Source organism: Mustela lutreola, chromosome 2 (assembly GCF_030435805.1).
Source record: "Mustela lutreola isolate mMusLut2 chromosome 2, mMusLut2.pri, whole genome shotgun sequence".
In the NCBI taxonomy this organism is placed as follows: Eukaryota; Metazoa; Chordata; class Mammalia; order Carnivora; family Mustelidae; genus Mustela; species Mustela lutreola.
The window spans coordinates 36,822,319-36,847,042 of record NC_081291.1 but is presented as its reverse complement, the minus strand read 5'-3'; the positions used below and the strand labels follow the sequence as shown (position 1 = coordinate 36,847,042).

Sequence of the window (24,724 nt, the reverse complement as noted above, 5' to 3'; positions counted from 1 at the left end):
CTTTCAAATGTGCTTGCTTTGAAATAGACTTTCTGAAGGACCTCTGTGGGGATAATGAGGCCATTTCTACACTTGCAAGTTGGAATACATTACAAATAGTGGTTGCAAGAAGTACTTGAAACGATGGTGCTTTCTATACAGGGCAAATTGTGTTTTTCTTTCTTTTTTTTTTTTTTAACCTTGCAAAAATCATTCTGCAAGTCTTTCCTGGTGGTTCTGTGACTGGTTTATGCCTTACACAGATGTCAGTACATCTTCTGCGAGTTTGCTCTCCAACTTTTTGTATCAGAACTGGCAGAATTGGGTGCAAGGTCCGGCTTACGTAGGGCAGGAGGGGGAAAGAGGGAGAAGGTAGCTGTGATAGGGTCATCCGTTTTGCTAGCTCCTGGGATCTAGATCCTTTAACCCCTTCTGTGCCATAGGTCCTTTTGGACATTTCGTGAAGCCAGTGGATTTCGTCTCAGAATACATTTTAAAGCACATAAAACAAAATCCATGGGACTTCAAAGGAAGCCAGCTGTACTGTCCTGTAGTGATTGCAGCATGAAGGCAGTTTGTGATAGAGAACACGCACTTTGTTATTAATGCATTAAACAGCATGTTCTTTGGGCAGATCCATGAGCTATATAATTACGGAGAGGCCATGGATACAGATTTTGAGGTCTACACCACAAACTGCAATGTGACTTGAGAATACCTGTACTTTCTATGTATGACCTTGTTCTAGGAATTGCTACATAACTCCTGCCATTTGTTGCTGACTTTTCTTTTTTTTTTTAAGATTTTATTTGTTTATTTGAAAGAGATCACAAGTAGGCAGAGAGGCAGGCAGAGAGAGAGAGAAGGGGAAGCAGGTTCCTTGTTGAGCAGAGAGCCCGATGTGGGGCTCGATCCCAGGACCCTGAGATCATGACCTGAGCTCATGACCTGAGCTGAAGGCAGACGCTTAACCCACGGAGCCACGCAGGCGCCCCCTGTTGCTGACTTTTATCTTTGAGGGATGTGATGGGTTTCAAATAGAGGTGAGTGAAAAAAGAAAGATGTCTTTTTTTTCTTCATCCCAGTTCATGAAGCCCTGAATTCTACCCAACGACCTCATGTTCAGAAGCCGCATTCGCAGGATCGGCCATTGCTCTAAGTCCTGGGCAAAAGCTCCTGTTTGCTCCAGGGTCTGCCTCACAGGAGATATCGGCAAATGTCGGTCAAAGGAAAGATTTGTCAGCGCGGTACCCACCGTTATTGTAGGTCAGACCCCTGTTAATCCGAGACTGAGCACCCTGGGATGTTACCGCTCAGGATTCCTGTGTCTGCCTTTTTTTTTTTCCCCTCCTTTTTCTTGGTTCCTTTCGTCTCTTACAGAAATGGCCATTGATTGGGAGAACCAGTGATGTCTGAAATTACTTATTAGATTGAAAATACTTTGGGGGCGCCTGGGTGGCTCAGTGGGTTAAAGCCTCTGCCTTCAGCCCAGGTCATGATCCCAGGGTCCTGGGATCGAGTCCCGCATCGGGCTCTCTGCTCAGTGCAGAGACTGCTTCTCTCTCTCTCTTTCTCTGCCTGCCTCTCTGCCTACTTGTGTTCTCTGTCAAATAAATAAATAAAATCTTAAAAAAAAAAAAAAAAAAAAAAAGAAAATACTTTGGAACGTGATCTTACTAACTTGGTTTGTCAGGTTTTTCCAGGCAGGATCCTTTTGCTGATTATGCTTTGCATAACGCTGTGGCGTGAACAAGGCTGAGTTTGGTTTTGGCGTCGAGTGTTTTCCGGTCCAATAAGGTTTCAGACCCAGAGACAAACATATATATGACCACAAGGTGAAAATGTTAGAAGAGAAAGCCCAAAGACAGTATTATAACTCGTGTGTGCATCCAGAAAGTGAATGGTACTGGTATGGGCTGACAAAAGTGGTAGGGTGTGGGGAAAGGGAGGGGAGCGCTCATTTCTAGATCCTGGGAAGACCGTGTTTCCCAGCGGAAGGGAGGGTAGACTCTGGAACCCGAGCCCCTATCCCAGCTCTGCCACTTGGTAGCTGATCTTAGGCACGTCGAATTACGTTTCTGCATCCAAATTCCTCCTCTGTAAAGGGGGATAATGACAAGCACCTACCTCAAAGCATCTGGAGACGATCAGTTGGCGTTCAATGCAAAGAAAACCCTCAGGGCAGAGCGGGACATTTATAGGGGTTCTGGAGGTCATTACAACAACTCCTATTGGAATGGGCATCATTGACGCAGACTTTTTCCATACCATGCCTCATTTAACTCCACCGTAGCCCAGGTCAACGATTTAAAAATCCATTTTCAAGATGAAGAACTTGAGGTTCTGAGAGGTCCATTGATTTGCTTGCTGAACGGATAGGGCACAATGGAAACAAGAACCCATGTTTTGGATTGGCAAGACCTGCCCAGGTTCCGGGGTCTTCCACTGTATTTAATGTATGGGCTGAAATGAGCTTCTGCAATTTCTTTACTTTTCTTTTTCTTTTTTGGAGTGAGCAATGAACTTTTGTTTGAGCCGTGAGTTGTTGGGTCTTTTTGTTAAAGCAGCTGGCATTCTCCTGAACACCTGAGTTGGATATCATGTTTTCTGTATTCCCATTGTAGGAAGACTTTCTTAGGTTTTTTTGTTTTTTGGTTTTTTTTTTAGATTTTATTTATTTATTTGACAGAGAGAATGAGAGGGAGAGACAGCACGAGAAGGGGAGGGTTAGAGGGAGAAGCAGACTCCCTGCTGAGCAGAGAGCCCGATGCGGGACTCAATCCCGGGACTCCAGGATCACCACCCGAACCGAAGGCAGTCCTTTAACCAACTGAGCCACCCAGGTGCCCCTCTTAGCTTATTTCTTGATTTTGGTGGATCATCCCCTCCATTTGCTTTCTTAGAAGGTATGCTTGAGCAGTAAATACTTTGGGAGCTGAATTCCTTTGCATTTGGCCTGTTTTTATCTTCCTGGAACTTTTAAGTGTCTTCTGTTTGTCTCCAGTGTTCTGGTGCGTGTCTATTTTCAACTATTATGCTGAGGACTCAAACATTTCCATCTGGAAACGTATGTCCTTCTTTTCCAGGAATAAAAAGTTTTTCTTTGATAATTCTCTCCCTTGCATCTTCTCTGTCTCTCTTCTTAGCAGAACTCTTAATATCTGGGTCCTGGAATTCCTTCCCTGACACTCAAAGTTTTTTTTGTTTCTCTCTTAGCTCCCATCTGTTTGCCTTTTTGCTTTATTTTTTGGCAAATTTCCTCAACGTCCCTCTACTGATTTTCTTGTTTGTCTCCTGGATATTTCCTTTCTCTCTCTCTCTCTCTCTCCTTTTTAAAAAATGTATTTATTTGACAGAGAGAGAGAGTGACAGAGCACAAGCAGGGGGAGCAGCAGAGGGAGAGGGAGAAGCAGGCTCCTCACTGAGCAGGGAGCCCAACATGGGGACTCAATCCCAGGACCCTGAGGTCATGACCTGAGCTGAAGGCAGATGCTTAACTGACAGAGTCACCCATGCACCCTCTCTCTCTGTTTAAAAAAAAAAAAAAAATTATTTATTTAAGTAATTTCTACACCCAAATTGGGACTTGAACCCACAACCATGAGAACAAGAGTCCTGTGCTCTTCCGACTGAGCCAGGCAGGTGTCCCCTCTTTTCTTCTTTAAATAACACCCTGGATTTTTTTCTTGGTTGCAGATCCTCTTATCCATTTGAGGATATTTTATTGTATTATATCTTATTTTTTTTTAAAGATTTATTTATTTGAGAGAGAGCGAGAGCGAGCGAAAGAGGGAGCATGAGCAGGAGAGACAGAGAAGGAGAGAGAATCCTAGGCAAACTTCACACCAAGAGCAGAGCCTGATTTGGGGCTCAATCTCAGGGCTCTGAGATCATGACCTGAGCCGAAACTAAGAGCCAGACACCCAACTGACTGCCCGCCCCCACCCCCCAGGCACCCTCCTGTGAGGATATGATGAAGGATATTCTTGTCGGGTTTTTTTCTTCCTGTGTGGGTTATTTCTTCTGAGTTGCCGTTTCCTGTTTCTGCAGTTCATTTTAGAGTTTTCAAACGGAGGGGACCCTTCATGGAGCCAGTGCTGTCCGGTGGAACTTTCCGCAGGGGCCGAGAGGTTCTGTAGCTGCGCCCTTTAATATGGAGCTGCAGAGCGCTGGAAATGTGCCTCATGCCCCTGGTGAACTCAGTTGAAAGTTTTAGGGGGGTTGGGGATGGGGCGGCCGGTGAGGAGGGCATGTGTGGTGAGGAGCCCCGGGTATTACACGCAACAAGTGAACACTGAATGCTACGTCAAAAACTAATCTATGCTGGCTAGTTGAACATAATGATAAAAATAAAAAATTTTAAAAATAAAGCTATAGTAATTAAAAAAAAAGTTTTTTTCATGGATGTTAATTCACAGTTGGACAGGGCAGACAGAATTGTTCTTCTGTGGCTAGGCTTGGGTCACTGTGAGCTTTGTGACCTTTGGAAGGTAATTTCTGGGGGTCTAGGAAATGGGGGTAATTCTATTTGGACTCAACTAAACACTCACTCTAGCTAGGCCAAAAATGAAAATTATTATTTAAAAAATAACTTTTAGACATTCTTACGGAATGCGAGGGGAGGGTTGAAGGTAGGCCAAGGAAAGGTTAATCATAGAACAACATTCTGGGACCTGCATCGTGTCCTTCTGTCTCATTTCTGCTCTTTGGACAACTGTGACAGTCTTGTCTCTGTACAGACCGGCTTTTTTTGTGCCCCTATGTGTTCTGGTGAGAGCTGTCCACTCCACAGTTCCCAGATTTCTGTGTCTCTGCTCTAAGAGCTTATTCCGGAATGACTAGGAGACTAGCTGTCTCTCAGGCTCAATTCTCAGTTCCAGGAAGAGGAGACTTCACTTGGCGTGGCTAGAATTTTAGTTCCGGGTGGCTGAACCACGTAGCAAAGCATAGTTGGTTTTGGTTGGGAGCTGGGATGTTCTCTCCAGAGCTTTGGTTGGGAGCTGGAATGTTCTCTCCAGAGCTTTGGTTGGGAGCTGGGATGTTCTCTGGGAAAGCCATAGCTCGGAGTTGGGTCCACACCTAAAAAAGTGTCTGTAGTTTAAAATGTTGCCACAAGATGAATACGGTGATTGAAAACCTGAATTTAAGCAGAGGGCATTGGACATCCTACTGATGGTGAGTTTTTCAGATTCATTTATTGATACAACAAATATGTGTTGAATGCTTGATGCATGTCAGGTCCAGTACCAAGGCCTGGAGATGAAATGCAATGCTAAGATAAGACTCTTATTCTTGCCTTCATGGAGCTTCAGGTCTTATGGGAGAGACCCACATGAGTATGGCAATGCAATTCTGATTAATCAAAAGGAAAAGGCTTAAATTTAGAGATTTTACTTAGTAATTAGGGAAGTGCCTCCCCCAGGAGGTGGTGGGTGTCCTGAGAGATGAAGATTGAGCAGGAATTAACTAGGTGGAGAAGGACGGAACAATGTGTTTGGCTCTGAACCAAAGCATTAACCTGGGCAAAGGCCCTGAGGCAGGAAGGCTATGAAAGACTGGATTGTTTTGGAATTTACTTGTTTCTGCTCTCTCTGGCCCCCACTGTTTACAAAGGTGCTTTAGAATTGATTACAATTGATGGGTTTTCAAGTGATAAGTTATTTTAATTAAAGTTTAAAGGTCCTGTCATTCACAAAGATGAATCTACATTTTGTGTATTTTTATGTTATGCAGCAGATTATGATAATCTTAATTTTTACATGCATTGCTTCCTTCTGGGGATGGATAGTGCATTTTTTACCTTGAGGGCATAAATCTATGACTAGGAAGAAAGGTTATTCTTCCTAGCTTCCTGTGTTTCTCTGCTTTAGAAGTCTCCTAGTGTGTGGTGCATCTCTTGTGTGTTGGAATTATGGGATCATGACCCCGTGATTTCCTTTTATTTCCTTATATGGGCATAATTGCTGTCAGAATGTTTCCCTCATGCCCAAATGAAGATGATTAGTGAATTCTTGTGTGAAAATGTGGACTAGGCTTAGAAATTTCTGAAAACTCAGTGGCTGGTCGTAATGCCTTATAAATGTAAGTTGGATTTTTTGTTTTGTTTTGTGTTTTTTGGTCTTGAGTAAGAGGAATGGCCTCCCAGGCCTTTAACTGATGTCAATGATATCAAATTATAGGAGGAGTTTAACACAACTTGTTGTGAACACCAAAAGATCTTTCCAAATATTAATTACCCTTGGAAATGACAGAAGTTTAGATGGGGGGAGTTACACAAAATTTTTGAAAGTGAAAAACAAAATCCAGGCCCATGGGTATAACCGCAAGTGTTATCCACAGACAATAAGACACTCTGGGTTTTTTTGTTTTCTTCTTTTAGATTCTATCTACACTTGTTTCTTCATTTGGAAAGACCTTATTAATGAGGTGGTTCTTTCTTTTGTACTAAGTCTCTCAGATGCAATGTGGTTTTTACACTTAGAGCTCATCTCAACTCTGATGGCAAGCTTTCATTGGAAATATTTGATAGGTATTTCATAATGTTTACACATGAAAAAGCAGATATGTGGCTGGAATTTATGGGATGTCGTCCTTCAATGATGGCCAGTTGTTAGGAAGACTCTGTCCTTCTAAGAAGTCCCTCCTCAGACTGCGGGACGTTCTGAGCGGGATATTCTGTGTTGCACAAACCCCAGTCTTTAGTCTTGACTGAGCATGTACTATTTCTAGCCCCCACCCCATTTTTTTTCCCCTTCTGTTTTAAACTCCCCTTTCCTCCCAGAGGATGGAATCTCTCAGCCCAGTTCGGAATCCTGAGTCCACTTCTTACTTGTTTCGTGTAAGTAAGCAGGAGGGCTTATTTTCTCCTCTGTTAACTAGAGGTTGACCAAAGGGGCACCTGGGTGGCTCAGTTGGTTAAGCCTCTGCCTTTGGCTCAGGTCATGATCCCAGGGTTCTGGGATGGAGCCCTGCGACAGGCTTCCTGCTCGGTGGGGAGCTTGCTTCTCCCTCTTCCTCTGCTTGCTGCTCCCTCTCCCTTTCTAACAAATAAATAAATAAAATCTTTAAAAAAATAAAGAATGGGGTTATGGACATTGGGGAGGGTATGTGCTATGGTAAGTGTTGTGAAGTGTGTAAACCTGGTGATTCACATACCTGTACCCCGGAGGATAAAAATATATTATATGTTTATAAAAAATAAAAAAATTATAAAAAAAATAAAGGGTAACAAAAGAATTAAAAAGAATTGCCTTCTCAGATTATTTTGAGGATTAGATGAGTAGAGAAATGAACTGACGGGTCCAGTGTTGGGCCCTGAGTACCTATCGTTAACATGTTACCACACTATCAGATTCTTTGATTCTATTCTCTTGACTTAAGATCTGAAACAATCAGGTAATGTAAGGGCCTATTTAGCCAGAGTGATTCCATCCGATTAAACAGGGATTTTGTTGTTTATGCAGTAAAATTTAAACTGACCCTCCCCCCTCCTCCCCCACCCAGGGGAACTTACTTAAAAGCAAGTCCTGGAAACCAATAGAATATGGTCGACCAGACCCTGATAACAGAGCCCGAATGCAGGAATGAGTCGAATGAGTTGAATGAGTCGAATGAGTCGGGTGAGGTGGAGACATCCAATCAGTAGAGCGCGCATACTGTCTCCCTAGCTAGCAAGGAGTGTGGGCCCTGCCTTTTGGGCCCCAATTCTGACCAAGGTGATAGGCTAGTTCAAATAGCTACTATGGGGTGAATTGTAATTCAATTGGCCACCCATGTGGAACCTAGCATGACTGTGCAGCTTTCTCTGTGTGTTGCAATCTCATTGGCTACCTGTGTGTGGCCAGGCCCAACCACGTGGCCTTTGCTCCATAAAAGTTAGTCTGTGAGGCAGGGAGGGGTCGCACTCTCTGTAAGAGGCGGCCCCCACTGGTCGGTTTGATTCTCGATGCTTGGCTCGAAATAAAGCTTTGCTTTATTTGCTCAGACTCACTCCTTTGATCACGGACCTATCATTGGGGGACCTTTATGGCTTTCCACAGTTTTCTAGGGCCCATGAATGTTTTTCTGGACTCTAGGATCACACATATCAGGGTCTTACTTTCGGAGGCTATGACTGGTTTGAGTCACCGTGAACCAAGACTGAGCTCTGTTCAAGCTGTCAGATGTGTATCCTTGGAGTCCCTTCCCAACACATCCCTTTGCTCATCTTCCCCCTGGCCCCTCGCTGCTTGCTTCCCTCTGTTGCATGCAATAGACTTTGTTCCTCCCAGAAAGTAAACAGCACTGGTCCTTTGGCCCTTCCCCCCCATCCTATTAGCTACCAGGAAACCCATTCATGAATCCTAATGTGATTCATTGCCTGTTAATTCCTGTGCTGTGTAGTGTAGGTGACATTTTTCATTTTATTATGTAGAAATAATGCTTCTACCCTTAGGCGGCCGTGTCAAGCTGGGAATTTTGAGTTTTGGGATGGTGAGTAGAATGGGTAGACAAAAGGGAAGTGGATGAAGAGAGAGGACAAATTGAACTTTGGATCTGTTAGAGGATATTAAATAATGTCGTCTTGTTTATATACTCATGTATTTGTCCCCATCAAAGCAGACTAGAGAAAGCCTTTAACAATATTCAGTGGAATGAAAGATAGAGGGAAAATAGAAAAACTAAGTGTAAATTTAGTATATAAAGTCCATGGTGAGAAGTTCTATTCACTTATGGGTGGTAGACGATAAATTTGGCTCTGAGCTTCCTAGTAGCTAAAGTGAAGGGTGAAATATAATTGACTCTAGGATGTGCAACATCTGAAGCATAAAAACTAGCATTCTTGGTGCCAAGACCTGAGACTTGGACATTGTAAGTTGGTTTATTAGTTTTGTCTTCACACGGGTGTTGGAGATAACTCAGTAATGTATGTAAGAGAAGACCTCATCAGTGTTCTACTCTCGAAGTTAGCTGACCAAATTCATTCTCTCTCTCTCTCTTAATTGCAGTGTACTCGCCACACAATATTACATTAGTTTCAAGTCCAAATTCATTCTCATGCAGTTCTAGGTTGAGACCTCAATGTGCACCAAACAAGCAGTTGATAAAATGTTTTGCAAGTTTTACTACTCTTGAGGGGGTAGATAAGGCAGTTAGTAATTTTATTGCACTCACTGGTAAGATAGATGCCAGCTCTAGAGAGGATTAATGAAGGGAAAAGAGTTTTACCATGCGCTCGCTTAGGCACTCACTCATTCATTCATCAGCACTTACTGGGAACTTGTTATACGCAAGCATTGTTTTAGGCTTTGGAACATGAATTCTTCTCTGGCTCTTTTGTTGCTATCCTGCCTCAAGCCATCACCATGTCTCAATTGGACTGGTGCAGTAGTCTCTCAGCATTAGCCCATCAGAGGGCATTCTCCATCCAGCAGCTGGAGAGTGCTTTCTTTCTTTCTTTCTTTTTTTAAAGATTTTATTTATTTATTTGACAGAGAGCAAGAGAGTTCACAAGTAGGCAGAGAGGCAGGTGGCAGGAGGTGGGGTGGGAAGCAGGCTCCCTGCAGAACAGAGAGCTGATGTGGGGCTCCATTTCAGGACCTTGAGATCATGACCTAAGCAGAAGGCAGATGCCCAACCCACTGAACCACCAGGCACCCTGCTTTTTTTTTTTTTTTTTTTAAGATGTTAATTATTTATTTGACACAGAGAGAGAGCACGAGAACAAGCAGGGGGAGCAGGAGGCAGAGGGAGAGGGGAAGCAGGCTTCCTGTTGAGCAAGGAACCCGATGTGGGGCTGGATCCCAAGACCCTGGGATCATGACCTGAGCCAAAGACAGACACTTGACTGACTCCACCCAGGCACCCTGGAGGGCCCTTTTGAAAACCTAGCCCATCTTCAATTTCTGTCCTTTTAAAACTCTCACAGCACATGTGGAATCGAATTCCAGCTCCGTCCTGTGATTTGCAGCCTCCCTTGCTCTCTGCCCTGGGACCTCTCTGACATCATCTCATGTTCCTCACTCCTCTAGCTGCCAGCCCCCATCCACTCTAAATGTCTCTCTGCTCCCGACTAGACCAGGCTTCGTTTGGCTTCAGACAGGCTCCCTGTCCAGGTAGCTTCTCGTCCAGAAAGACCAGCTAGTCTCTGTTTCCCTTTTCATTTTCCTTTTCTTGGTTACACTTCTCTTAACCCACAGTTCTCTTACTCACGCTCATTTACCTGTCTGTCTCCTCTTGCTGGAACACAAGCCCCAGGTCACCCAGGACTTCATCTGTCCTCTGTGCTCAGCTCCCAGCATAGGGCCTGGAGCAGGAGAGTTGAAGTTGATCAAAAAAAATACTTGACTTGTTTGAAGGAATCCTGCAGAGGTGACCCAGGAACGTGGAGACAACAGAGAAGATTGTCTCCAGCTCTTCTGTAGGACGTCCGCATACGGTCAGTCTCCCTTACCTGCCTCCTCTTTTCCCCCTTTCCCTGAGTTCTGTGGTTTCCTTCAGTGGCCCTTCCCCCTCCTCCACCATCTCAAATCAGAGCAAAGCAAGACAAGCCCACACGTGCATGCAGAACTTCCCTCATTAGCAACAAAAAACAAAACCGGAAATTTAAAAATCCCCAAACATTTACTCCTTTCTCCAAATAGTACTCTTTACTCCTTTCTCCAAATATTCCTTTATTCCTTCTTCGGACTGCATTGTTGCCTCTTCTGGGAAGTTTTCCTGGATTACAGAAGCCCTCCCTGATCTTACTTTTCTTGACATTGTTTTAATTTTTATCATTCTGAAAGACAACACCAACTATGGTGACCTACTGTCTTGGTTGCCCTGAGTGTGTTTGCCCTTTCCAGGTACACGATCGCTTATGGGTGGACAGGAAATCAGTCTTACTCTTTATTTCCTCCCAGCATGTCCTAGTGTAAAGCCTAGGAGGCATTTAGTATATTTAGGCTGAGTATTTTGAGCATCTTTAAATAGCCTGGGGACTTTTGATAGATTTTAACATTGACTTGGGTTGTAGAAGTAACAGGGAGAAGCAACAAATACTAAATCCCAATATGGTCTTGTGTTTACTCTATGTAGTATTTCATATAAAGAATTACCATTTCATTTAGAAGCTGTTGGTCTGTTTTAACCATTTTTGTGATGCCATTTAGTGTGATATGGTTATATAAATTATTCAATATCTTCTGTTTATTTAAGGATAGCTTATATTCTGTTTATAAATATGGCTTTATTAAAAAATTAAAACATTTTCTAACAAAAATGTAGATCAGTTCATGTTAGCACGGTCAACAGACTTCCTTTCATGGCCACTGGAGGGCACTGTTGCCAAACAAAAGATGATTTTCAGGTTGAAATTTAATAAAGGTTTAGATTAAGCTCTTAAGAAGCATTTATCCCACTAATAGATTAAAAAGGCCAATATTGTCTGCAGTGGGTGTTGCCTTGCCATGCAATTTTGTCACAGCTGAATTTGCTGTGTATATATGTCCATGAGCTGTATGTTATCGAAAAAACTGTGTTTTTCCTAAAATGCTCTGTGGGTCATTATTACAGCTGGACGGCACCTTGGCGGTCTTCTAGTTGAACTCTACTAGTTCACAGGTGAGGGATTTAGGGTCCTAGAAATGAAGTGACCATTCATTTGGGAATGACACAAAAGACTTCCATTTTATTCATTTATTTAATCAAGCGTATGTAACACCCACGATGTGGGCATTATGTGAGAGTTTAGGGTAGAGGAGACACAAGGTATCATCCCTCCCGTCAAGAGGTTGAGATTTTGGATCTAAGTGAAGAGACTCCGACTGACACCCCCCCAACTCCGCCCCCGACCTCAACCCCGTGCCCCAGCTAAGGCCATAACGATTAGAGTAGAAGTCCTGTTACTGATATTTATGTACAACTTACTTTATGAATCTTCTTTATGTAGCAGTTCGATCACATTACATAAAAACTTTTTACATAAAAATTCCAAGTGCCTGGCGACTTGTGGGCAGCCTTCAGAATATTCTTTTGTTGGTCATTTATTATGTTAAAATCCTTGGACGCTCTGTTTTGATTATTTGAAAAATGAGAAATGAGAGGAAAATTTCCAATTAAACACTGGGCTAATTAAAAGGAATAAACCTTCTCTGCAGTAAGGATAATTGGGCCTTGAGAGATTTATGGCTAAATTGCCATTACCGTTCACATTTGTTGAGCCCCAGACCCGGGCGATTTCACTTGGACAACAAGCTGTGGAGTCCTGCTGGGCGTCCCTGAATTCGGTGAGTCCATCTTATTTCACGGAACTTACCAGTCTGTTTTCTCTGTTTTATGTACCCAGGCTCTTGATGAGCTATTATCACTTAGCGATGATTGCTTTTGTACTTTTCATGGTCACTGGAAGGCTGGCGTTTTTCTTCATTAACAAAATGCACCGTTTGCCCATAATTCCACTAGAAAGGATTGTGCCACAGTGCTTAAATAAAGCAGCTCTGTGGTTTTAAGGAATTTCTCAGTTCTTAAAAATGACAGTGTGTGCACCTTATAAAAACACAGCATGTCTATTTAATTTATTTAAATCATCTCCAACTGGAAGAGCCTTTTTAAAGAACTCCCTACCACCTAATGCAGATGAGATGGTACCGGTAACACTTGAAATTAAAATGCCATTTATAAAATTCTTTAATATTTAATAGACACAGTTATTGTCTTTAATGGCTCATTTACGACGTGCTTTAATATGTTGTAAAATGGCTCGGTGGTAAATTCTTCATAGACGTTTTTAAGCAAGCAATAAAAAAGCAATTTATGACATGCATATACCACATTTCGGCAGAAAAAAGGGCCCACTTTAACATATGATGGTGAACATACTCTAAATTTGAAGTAATTCCATGCGTCATGTGATAATTATGAATGATAACCCAATGGAGACCTCAGCCATGCATCTGTGTTTGAAATATATTCACATAAGCGTCAATAACCTATTAAATACATTTACCTTCATCAGCCCACTCTTCAGTGGAAGAAGCTCATTAATACTGGTTTCATAATAAATTTGTCAAGAGAGGGATTACATGTGGTTTTACATATTTTCACGGAAAAGCTGTTTGAAAATTTCCAGAAGACAATTCAATGTTTTATTTTTTTTTATTTAAGCACCTGGAAATGGAAACATCTTTTCTCATTTCTGCCTGGAGAAATGATGAATTATTTTATGCAGGCAACTTCTGTTTCCAAATTTCCGTTGTTTATCAGACAAGACATCACTGTTGGGGGATCATCTTTTCACCTGGTTTCCACTCAAAACCCTCCTGCCCCCTTTCTTTTTTTTAACTCCCCAAACCTGGGTTGCTAATTCAGGATACATTTCTTATGTCCTCTTCGGTCTTGATTGAATAGACATTAGTGTGGTAAAGGGATTTACCACGATGTCCAAATGTAAGGGTGTCACATCTTCTATCAATACTTGGAAGAATTATTCCAGTTTGCAGCCTGGTACCTGGGAGGCTGAGAACTGGAGTCGCCAGACCATCCCAGTAGATCCTACTCTGGGAGATTGGTTGGGCTGATGGCGAGTCTGGAGAGACTGATAGCTAATTATTCAAATGTGTCCACTCTGGAGGTGACATAGGGTAGAACCTACAACCCTCCCCCTCTGCTAGTGGGCAGGCAGGAAAGGGCAGTGCTGTTTAGTAGCTTGGGGACCTTTTGCTTTGTGATTACGAGAGAATGTTCTGTATTTTATTGTTTCAGAAATGTTTTCCTATTGAAGTTTGTCAGGAAATGAGTTGGAGTGGATGCATGGACAAAGATCCACTTTTGTTTTGTTTTGTTTAGTTTCGATGCTGAATTCTTTCATTGAAATCAACAGAAGTAGTTCAGCCCCCGTGTGTTACGTTCTGGCTTTGGTAGATTTCTCTGAAATGTTTTAGAGGAGTTCTGATCCGAAGTGTGGTTGTTTCCCATCTGTTTGAGAAATGGCAGTTTAAGCACTCAAGGACTTTAGAATTTTGCATGTTTGGTCTTAATTTGGAAAATGACATAAGCCTTTAATAAATCTGCAGCAAATCAGAACCTCACAGCAACTCTGAATCACTGTTTTTCACCAGCTTTTCAGAGATGAAGCAAAACTAAGTGAGGGGTTAATAGAAACCCGCCTTGGCTCCCAGCTCTTATCTGCTTGCAAGTTCAGTCCAACGGCCTGGACGCGTTTTTCCAGAAACAGAATTCTCAACTTTAGGATGCTGACCAGTGTCTTGAATTCCCAAAGAAAGATAGATTTATTTTCAGTCTATTTACTAAAGCATGAAGAGGGACTAATTCTTTTTGGAAATGATTTTACAGGAACTGAAACAGTCGGTGCCTTGGTGTCAGATGGCTTGGATTTGAATCCTGGCCTGGCTGCTTGCTAGCTGGGTGACCTTGGGCAATCCTTTCTTCTCTCTATGCCTTACAGTTCTCATCTGTATGTCTGGATATACGTAAATCCTACTGTTCAGTGAACTCATATTTTAAAGAGCTTGACACAGGGCCTGGCGCTATGGGAGCGCTTTTAATTTTCATTTATTTATTTATTTATTTTTTCAATCATGGAAACTCAATGGCTTCCAATGACAGTTTTTTTTTCTTTTTTTTTTTTTTTAAAGACTTTTATTTATTTACTTGACAGAGAGCTATCTATAGAGAGATCAGAGGTAGGCAGAGAGGCAGGCAGAGGCAGAGGAAGAGGGAGAAGCAGGCTCTTGGCTGAGCAGGGAACCCGATGTGGGACTCCATTCTAGGACCCTGGGATCATGACCTGAGCCGAAGGCAGTTGCTTAACTGACTTAGCCACCCAGGCGCCCCGTGAGTGCTTTTTTTTTTTTTTTTTAAAGAATTTTATTTATTTGACATACAGAGATCACAAGTAGGCAGAGAGGCAGGGAGAGAGAGGAGGAAGCAGGCTCCCCGCTGAGCAGAGAGCCCGATGAGGGACTCGATCCCAGGACCCTGGGATCATGACCTGAGCCGAAGGCAGAGGCTTTAACCCGCTGAGCCACCCAGGCGCCCCCCGTGAGTGCTTTTTAAATAAATACAAATAAGGAAGGGTACCTGGGTGGCTTAGTCGGTTAAGCATCTGCCTTCGGCTCAGGTCATGACCTCGGGGTCTTGGGATGGAGCCCCGCATTGGGAGGGGGTCCCTGCTCCTTGCTCAGCAGGGAGCCTGCTTTCCCCTTCTCTCTACCCTTTCCCCACCCCCAGCTCATGCTCTCTCTCACTCTTTCTCTTTCAAATAAATAAAATATTAAAAAAAAAATCCAAAACCTCCAAAAAATAAACAAACAGAACAACAAGTTTGTACGAATGCTCACAGATTTGAATTAACCAGAACATTCCAACTATCAGCTCTTCTCGTGGTTTAGGACTGGTAATATGTGCTTAATCATATTTGTCTATCTCATGAATTGAAGGCTGTTAATTAGTTATGTAATGTCTTATTTGGATAATTTCTGACTTCATGGAACATTGAAAGAGTAGAAGGAAGGGGTCCTACAAGCCCTTTACCCCGATGCCGCAGCTACTCAGGTCATGCTCATTTGGTTTTGAACTCATTCATTCACATTTCTCTTCCTCCCTTCCTTTCCTCCTTTCTATTTTTTTTTTTTAAAGATTTTATTTATTTCTTTGACAGACAGAGATCACAGACAGAGAGGCAGGCAGAGAGAGGAGGAAGCAGGCTCCCTGCAGAGCAAAGAGTCCGATGTGGGGCTCGATCCCAGGACCCTGGGATCATGACCCGAGCCGAAAGCAGAGGCTTTAACCCACTGAGCCACCCAGGCACCCCTCTATTTTTTTTTTTTTTACCCTCAGAATCATTTGAAAATAAGATGGAGACATTTGTTTCTTTATCCTTAAATATTTTAGGGTGTATTTTTTTTTTTTTTTTTTTTTTTTTTAAGTAATAAGGACATTCTCTTTCTTATCTACAATATGATCAAAGTCAGGAAACTTAATGTTGATACAACCCTGTAATTTAATCTGCAAACTATATTTAGAAATTATTAATTGGCCCAATACTGTCCTTTAGAGCTGTGCGTGTGTGTATTGTATATGTGTATACGGCTGTTTGTGTGGATGTATATGTGTGCGTATGCAGTTTATTCTGAGGAAAGGTCTGCGTATTGTATTTTTTTCTGGTCCCAAGATCCCACATATGGTCACAAATGCGTTTCTTTGCCATGTGTCTCTCCTTTATTTGAAACCATTCCTTAGTATTTTTTTTTTTGGGGGGGGGGTCTTTCACGACCTTGACACTTTCAAAAGCAATTACGTTTTAGAATGTCCCTCAAATTTGAGTTAGTCTGATTTTTCATCCTGATTAGAGCTAGCTTTAAGGTCATTGTGTCTTCCAATTCTAGAGGGAAGTGTGATATTTCATCACTGTAAATTTTTACACAAAATAGATGAAGAGGGGTTTGATGCTATATTGATTGACATGTGCGCAGTGAGGTGGGTATAGGAAAATCAACAGAGATATTCTGTGAGTGCTTATCTACAACAGGTAAATGACTGTATTCCAAAAGAATAATCCCCATAGGGGATTCAGCCCACTAATGGTGAGGGCAAATAGATCAAGAGAAAAGAGAGGTAAAACCTTACTGTTTCCTTGATAGAAAAAAAAAAATCAAGTGTAGGCAGGATTCTTTCCTGTGTACAATGGAAATAAATAAAACATCACAAGCCAGGTTCCTCTGGCTGGGAACCTCAAAGTATCTTGGACCAAGAAACATAAATAGGCATTCTGCTTTTCTGTTGGACAAGAGTGATTGTATCTGCACACCAGGGGAAAGATGAGAAATATAGCCTGGCATCTAAATGTGGAGTGAAGTTCATTCTGAGAATGATTGTGCACGTGAAAACATTTGTAATTTTTTTTTTTTTTTTTTTTTTTTTTTTTGAGAGAGAGAGAGAGAGAGCATGAGTTGGGGATGGTGGTGGTGGGAGGGGCAGAAGGAGAGGGAGAGAGAGACTCTTAAGCAGGCTCCACGCCCAGTGTGGATCCCACGTGGGGCTTCATCTCACAACCTGAGATCACCACCTGAGCCAAAATCAAGAGTCAGATGTTTAACCGACTGAGCCGCCCAGGTGCCCCAGAAAACATTTTTTCCTTAAGTCTAGATATAGGCAATGCCTCTCATCCTGAATAATCTGAGACTTTTTAAATAAACAAATGAGTACGGAAGCACTTGGATGGGAATCACTGTGCTATGGCTGGGAAGCAAAAGAGAGAGAAATGAAATGGCCGGAAGCAAATGCTTTTGCTGCTCTGCACAGAATTTTCTATGGCCTTGAATGCACTCAAGTTCAAGAAGTGACAAGAAAGAGTTAATCCCTTTAAGCCGGTGCCGGGGGTATGCCCTGGGAAAATCTGACCGAATGAGTTACTGCTCAGCCTAAAATTAAATTCCTGGCTCCTTGTCTGGCGTAGGAACTATTAGATCACATTTCTTTTCACTGATGGATCCATTTTTTAATGAATTGAAAAAAGAACCCCCAGTGGTTCCTTTTGTGTGAAGAAAACAAGATAAATATTAGCCAGGAAAGGTCATTTTGGTTTCCAATATGTGGGAAGTTCATTATGATGGATTCTGATAAATTAGACCGTGTATTTCTTTCCGATAAGAGAAGGTCACATTGTGCCCTTGGGTGGACATCAGGACAAACATACTTAATAAAGTTGGAGGAAGTGGGAGATGAACATTTGCCAATGTTTTATTTTTTCCCCGAATATCTTGTACTTGTACAGTTACTCAAAGCCACTCCTCTCCTGAGCTACTCACTCAAGGCTGACTCTTTTTCCTCTGGTCCCAAAGGGACGGGTCTGCAAGCCCATTACCTACAGTGTTCTCTGGGCAGACTTGTGTAGTTACCTTCAGGGGAAGATAGCTAAAGAAGAGAAAAATCTCAGATGTGCTTTGTGGCAGGTTTGTGATGGGTTCAACGGGATTCTAAAGTAACTAGACCGTGTTGCAAGATCATTTTTATCTCATATTTGCAACTTTAATATTTATCGACGCACATCATTGTTTTTCCCCCAACTCCACCACTGGAGGGATGTTTTAAACTTAGCAGAGTTAAAAACGGTGTGTTTCATGGTCCATTTTTTTTTTTTTTCTTGAGATGTCTTTGGTTTGGAAGCATCTAAATCCTTCTTGCAAAGATCTTTTTGCTAGTAGAAAAGTCCTTTCAGGTCTGTGCATTAAAGGAGTGTGTTGAATGTCAACTATGGTATTCACAAGCTTTCTTTGTATGTTGGTGGGATGTTTTCTGTTGGAGGGACGTTTCCTCTCTTCTTCTGGTTAACATTTTTCAGAAAGGAGCCTGATTGGTTAGCAACGTCTGCAGGTTTATGTCCCGCAGAGCTAAGAATTCAGATCTTCAGGCTGGTTTTTCCAGCACTGTATAGCGCTGGGGCAAGGGGCAGAACTCTTGGGAAGGGACCATCTCCATTTCTGCTCTCATCCCCTTGTTAATGACATGGGGTGAATGAAATTATGCATCATGAAGGTTGGGGATTCTCTGTCAAGTTTGGAATGCCTTTGCTGCTGAGATAACTTCTACTTTAAAACTGTATTCTGGAGGCGCCTGGGTGGCTCAGTGGGTTGGGCCTCTGCCTTGGCTCAGGTCATGGTCTCAGGGTCCTGGGATCGAGCCCCGCATCGGGCTCTCTGCTCAGTGGGGAGCCTGCTCTCCCTCTCTCTCTCTGCCTGCTTCTCTGCCTACTTGTGAGTTCTCTCTCTGTCAAATAAATAAAATCTTTTAAAAAATCCCAAAAAACTGTATTCTGTTACCTAATCTGCGATGAGTTACTGAGTGCTGGATTCTGTGTCTTCCCCCCTTCCTTTATTAAGACCCTTTACAAGTGTGGCTGCATCTGGCTCCCTCCCATCGTCCTCAAGCTGCAGGTTTCATGGCAAAAAAAAAAAAAAAAAAAAATCCCCCAAACCCAAAAACCAAAAAACCATTATTTTGCTCCTGGAAATCTGTATCATTTCAGCATCAACAGGCTAATGATTTCCTGTCCTTGTTGTTTCTTATATAGGTCTTTCCAAGCTAAGATAATTTTTTAGAACTGCAGAAATTGTTGGCCCTCGCTACAAATGGGAGTTTGGAGTTGCTCTGAAATCCATCTTGAAATAATTGTGCTTGACTGGAACCAAATCTTATGAAGTCACCAAGGTAAAATGATTTTAACAGACACCAGAGATGGTTTCTTTATGAAGCATTGAGAATTTAGCAAAGCGGAGAATCCTAGAGTTGACAATCCTTAATAAAAGGTGTCTTTTTTCATTGAATTTTTGAGTATTTTGGGAATCAAGTTTCTCAAGTTTTAGTTAGTTTCTCTTATTTTGGAAACCATTTCCATTTGCAAAGCAGCATTTTGGCTGCTTAGCAGGGTGAAAGGTAAAATCTAAAGAGACACCAATTTTGTTTTACATTTGAACAAAATATTCTAGGGAGAAGAAATCGAAGTGGGAGAATGATGTTAGATGTGGTAGGTCAGAAGTCCTTGACTGGGTGTCTGGATTGTTGACTCCAATAAAGAATGATAGCAGGGGGCACCTGGGTGGCTCAGTGGGTTAAGGCCTCTGCCTTTGGCTCTGGTTGTGATCCCGGGGTGCTGGGGTCGAGCCCCGCATCAGGCTTTCTGCTCCGCGGGGAGCCTGCTTCCTCCTATCTCTCTGCCTGCCTCTCTGCCTACTTCTGATCTCTGTCTGTCAAATAAATAAATAAATTAAAAAAAAAAAAGAATGATGGCAGGAAACACCTGCTTAAGGCACTGCAAGCTCACGCGGGAACCTGGTACATGGAATTGTCTGTGTACGCAGATGGATCAGGGATCTTCCCCACAGGTTGGAATGGCTGCCCTTAAGACTTCGGGCTTGGGCTTTTTTATTGGGATCCAATCAGGAAAACAGACCATTTTGATAATGTGGGACAGAGAGAATTGAATTCAGGGAACCTAAATAAAGGGAGAGCCAGAGAAGTCAAACAGAACATATGGAGGCAGCCCCGAGATAGGGAGCAGTAGGAAGCTACACCCTCCCCCGGGGTCGGACAAAGGAAGGAAGTAGTGTTTGCCAGCACCTAGGGGACGGGACCCTCAGTGGGAGCTAGAACCAGAGTCGGTCTCCTGGCAGGAACTGGCACTTTGGAGGAGACATGACCACTCCATACATCTTGCTCCAGTTGGAGAAGGTGGGGAGGAATACCCCATCCTTTTTCTTCCACCCTCCAGGCTCTAGCTACTACTCCCTGTTGGTTAAATCCAGCTGATTCAGGGACCTGGACAACGCAGCTGATGGGAGTGACCTAGGGGAAGGGAAAAGAATGGATCTGAGGACAAAACAGGCCCAGGAGGGGATTGGCTTCCTATATGAAATCTCTTCCTATGACATTTTAATGGGCATGGTACGGTCTGTTATACCCCAGAGGATGGGTCTTCTCTTGAGGATGACTCCACAGCAAAGTAAATTACAAAGTAAATTACGCATATTGCACATGGCGTCTTCTGTTTGAAGATGGATGGTAATGGACGCTGCGATGTAGAAGGATTCATTCCCTCATGACCCAGAGTCCCCTTCTGGAATGAAAGGATTATTTCCCCCTTTAGGAATGAGGACACAGCCAACTGCAAAAGATGACCTAGAGCTTTCTTGAATTATTCTCAATTCAAAGAGACCCCTTGCCTAAAATTAACCATATTTTTAGGGGCAGCTCATATCCAATGATGGGTCAACATGAAAGGATAAAGCCTTGGCCCCCAGCTTGGAATCGCTGAGAAGGGGCATTTCAGCTTTGGAACTCTCCACTGGGTTCTCGGGGGCCTCTTCCTCCTTCTGTCCTGCCTTCTTCCCTCCCTGCTTTCCCCTTCCACAGGTGATATCTCAGGACTGTCCCTGGATAAGTCTCCTGCTCACCAATTCCCCCAACCTTGGGACTCAGATCATCTCAAACATAGTCCCCAATTTGGTAAAACCCTTCCAGACAGGTTTAGGTGATGTCAGGACTAATAGGGAAACCAAATTTCACTGGTATGTTAGATAGGAGAGGTTAGAGACCACCTGAAAGACCTAGTCTGAATTTGGAGACTAAATTGTGTGGGACTTTATGGTTAGAGGCAGGAGAGCCACCCCATGAAGCAGAAGAAAAGTATTTAATGATACTCAGTGGAGGGTTAAGAATTAAGAAGACAATAGGGATCTGGGCATCTGGAAATTGGATTAAGAACAAGAAGATGGGATTCAGAACCAGCTTGTGTTTGACGGGTTTATTAGCATGGGGAGAGAGAGCAAGGCGTACTTGCAGTTCTCAGCAATGTAGCTCACATCTCAGAAAATGGATGGTGGATACATGGACTGGGCAAGGGGGATGCTTGTCCTCAGGTCAATCCAGCAGCACTGGGAGTGACAGCTGAAGAAAAGGACAGTTAGGGAGAGCATATTCCCTTTGGGTAATGTTTTCCTCAGAGCCCATTTTCAGTGATATAAATCTAGAGGTTAACTTGTGTGATTAATCATTTAAACTAATTAGATTGAATACCTACTTGGACGTTTGTAAACCACGTGTATGGATAAAATTTTGTGATTGGGTGGTCTGCCCAGTTTTGGTAGACAGAGTTCTAAGATGGCCCCTAGGACGTGTACCCTTTTGTGTGTACGACCTGGGTTATCTCCTCCCCTTGAGTGTGGACACGTTTGTGAATATGATGGGGGTTCCCTCCTGTGGCTAGGTTATGGTTATATGACCAAGATGAAGGGATTTTTGTCAATGTAATTAAGATCTCAAATATATTGATGTTGAATTAATGAAAAGGGAAATTATCCTGGATCGGATTGACCTGACCAGGTGAGCTCTAGTGAAGGACTCTGCCTTTCCTGGAGGAAGAGATTCAGCCTGAGGAGGGTCCATGTATGTGGTCAAGTTTAGGATGTCACCTCTCAGAGCTGATAGCAAGAACATAGGACCTTGCTTATAGGGGCATATGGAAATGGATTTTGCCAGTAGCGTGCAGGTGGTTAGGAGCCATTCTTTCCCCAGTTGAGCCTCCAGATGAGGACACGCCCAGATGACATTTTGATTCCAGTCCTGGGTGTCCCAGAGCAGAGGACTTGGCTGTTATGTGCCAGACTTCTGAATTAAGGAAACTATTAGAAACTGTGGAAACCATGTCCATATCGTTTCAACTGCTGAGTTGGGCAGTTTATTTGTTACGTCAGAAGAGAAATGAATACCCTCTTTATCTGATTCCTTCAAATGCTTTGTTTGGGGGCCACTAAGTTTGCTGCAAACTGGAAGCCAAGGTGCCTTATGCAGCCTGAAAATGTGTGTTACTTTGTCTATTTTGCGCTCTGTTTTAAAAATAAAACAAATGGAATTAGTTGCCAACATATAAACTGGGAAGATTCTATGCCAGAGTCCAGGTTCTCTTGAGAAGTTAGTCCTGGGATCCCTGGGCTCACATTTCTGCACTACAGTGACAGGCTGAGGTGGTGACAGCTGCCCCCAGGTGGGTCTCCAGAGCGGGCCTCCACAGCCCCTGGTCCCACCAGCCTACTCATTCACTTGTGGGCATTTGAATTTTTGACCTTTTGGGAAGAGATTTTGTGACCATTCATCAGTAACTAATATTGGAGTTAACAACTGGAATTTTAAAGACATGGGTAGGACAGAGCACTTCATCCACAAAGTCAGCAAATGCAGAAACTACATGCTTTCCCTAATAAATTAATAAATTAATAAATTAGTAATAAATTAATAATCAGTTCCCTGAAATGACAATATAATTAAAGACAGCTGATTCTCGAACAACACAAGGGTTGGGGAAGTTGGCTTCCCAAAAACTTAGTCACTCAGAGCCTACTGTTGACTGGAAGTCTTACCAATAACATGAACAGTCAGTTAACACGTATTTTATATATTATATGTGTTACCTACTGTATTCTTGCAATAAAGTAAGCTAGAGAAAAGAAAATGCTATTTTAAAAAATCTTAAGAGGGATGCCTGGGTGGCACAGTTGATTAAGTACTTGACTCTTGGCTTTGCTCGGGTCCTGATTGCAGGGTTGTGGGATTGAGCCTGAGTCTGGTTCCATGCTCAGCATTGGGTCTGCTTGGGACTCTCTCTCCCTCTGCCCCACTGCTTTAAATAAATAAGTCTTTTAAAAAAAATCCTAAGAATGAGAATGCATTTATAATACCACAATGTATGGCAGAAACTCCATATGTAAGTGGACCCACACAGTTCACACGTGATATTCAAGGGGCAGCTGTGCTTGTACCGAAGCTCATGTAGACCCACCTATTTTCTTTGCCACTTTTGGAACTGCTCCTGGGGTGTCTATCTCTCGCGTGTGCAAGGTGAAGTTGGGGAGACAGAGGGTGGTGCTTTGAGAAATTAAAGCACCTGCAGGGCCTTTCAAGCAGAGAGACCTGATGTTCCCATGTCAGTTTGGAATGCTCAGGATTTCCAAGGCCAAGGGCAAAGAGAAGCCAAGACTTTGTGTTTCCTTGAATGCGGAGTTGTTCAGATATGATCTTAGAACCTTGTGTTGCCCTGCCTGCTTCAAAGGCAGACTGAGTCTCACATCAATGAATGGAATGATACCTTTCAACAAGATCTATTTGACTACATTGCGAGAGGCCAAGAGAGAAGGGTGGGGGTAGAACCTGTTCTCTGGAGTATGATTTGGGTGCTAGGTCCCCAAGACAGTGTTTTCTCTCAAGCACAGTCTTAGGGTTCCGGTCGGGATGCTGCTGGTCTCTGACACCCTTCCTTTCAGAACTTCAGGAACTCTGCCTCTTGTGGGGCAAACTGGACTCCAACCAGTGTTTATATATGGCATTATATGTATGCATATGTGTGTGCGTATATAAATCATATAAATATAAATATAAATATAAATATACGGGGTTCCCTTGACCCGATGAGGTGAATGATATCATAGATATCACGATACCTGTGCCAGGCAGAGCCTAATGTCACTGGAGTTTCAGATGCCAAACTCTCTGCCCCACTTTGTCTGAAAAAGTTAATTAAAAAAAAAAATAGCAAACAAAAGTTAATCTAGTTCTAATTTCCCTAAAATGTCAAAAACAGGAGGAAATTAGTGGAGATGTCAACTATCCTTCAGTTACAATAAGAAGAAAATTGAGGGGAGAATGCATTTTTTAAAAAGATTTTATTTATTTATTAGAGAGAGAGAGGGGCAGAAGGAGAGAGAGTATCTCAAAACAGACTCTTCACTGAGCACAGAGCCCTTGGGGCACGATCTCACGACTCTGAGTTCATGACCTGAGCTGAAGTCAAGAGTTGGATGCTTAACTCACTGAGCCACACTCAGGCACCCTGAAAATGCTTTTTTGATATTTTCCTTTTATTTCATTTCTTTTGGGTTTGTTTGAGAATAGTAGACTATATGTATATACACATTTGTGAACCGAATTTGACAATTCAGTTGTCTAAGCAACTGTTTCGATACTGTCCATCTGCATGAAGTGAAGTTTATTTATCTTCGCTGTATAGAGATGTAATTGACACATAACACTGTGTATGTTTCAGGTATACAATGTGCTGATTTGATATATATATATATTGCAAAATGATGATCATAGTATTATCTACCACCTCCATCCTGTCCATAATTACCATTTCTTTTTTGTGGTGAGAACATTTAAGATCGACTCTTAGCAACATTCGGGTATATGATAAAGAGTTATTAGCTATAATCACTGT

General features: G+C 42.6%; 1 protein-coding gene across 1 annotated transcript in view; it reads left to right on the top strand.

The window, feature by feature from the left end:
• The window catches only part of TAFA4 (TAFA chemokine like family member 4), a 191,883-nt gene that overhangs the window by 29,676 nt on the left and 137,483 nt on the right, over window positions 1–24,724 (top strand). The window contains exon 2 of the mRNA XM_059161466.1: window positions 19,031–19,167. Coding sequence (XP_059017449.1) covers window positions 19,154–19,167 — 14 coding nt within the window. The 5' untranslated portion in view covers window positions 19,031–19,153. The remainder of the gene's footprint in view (window positions 1–19,030; window positions 19,168–24,724) is intronic.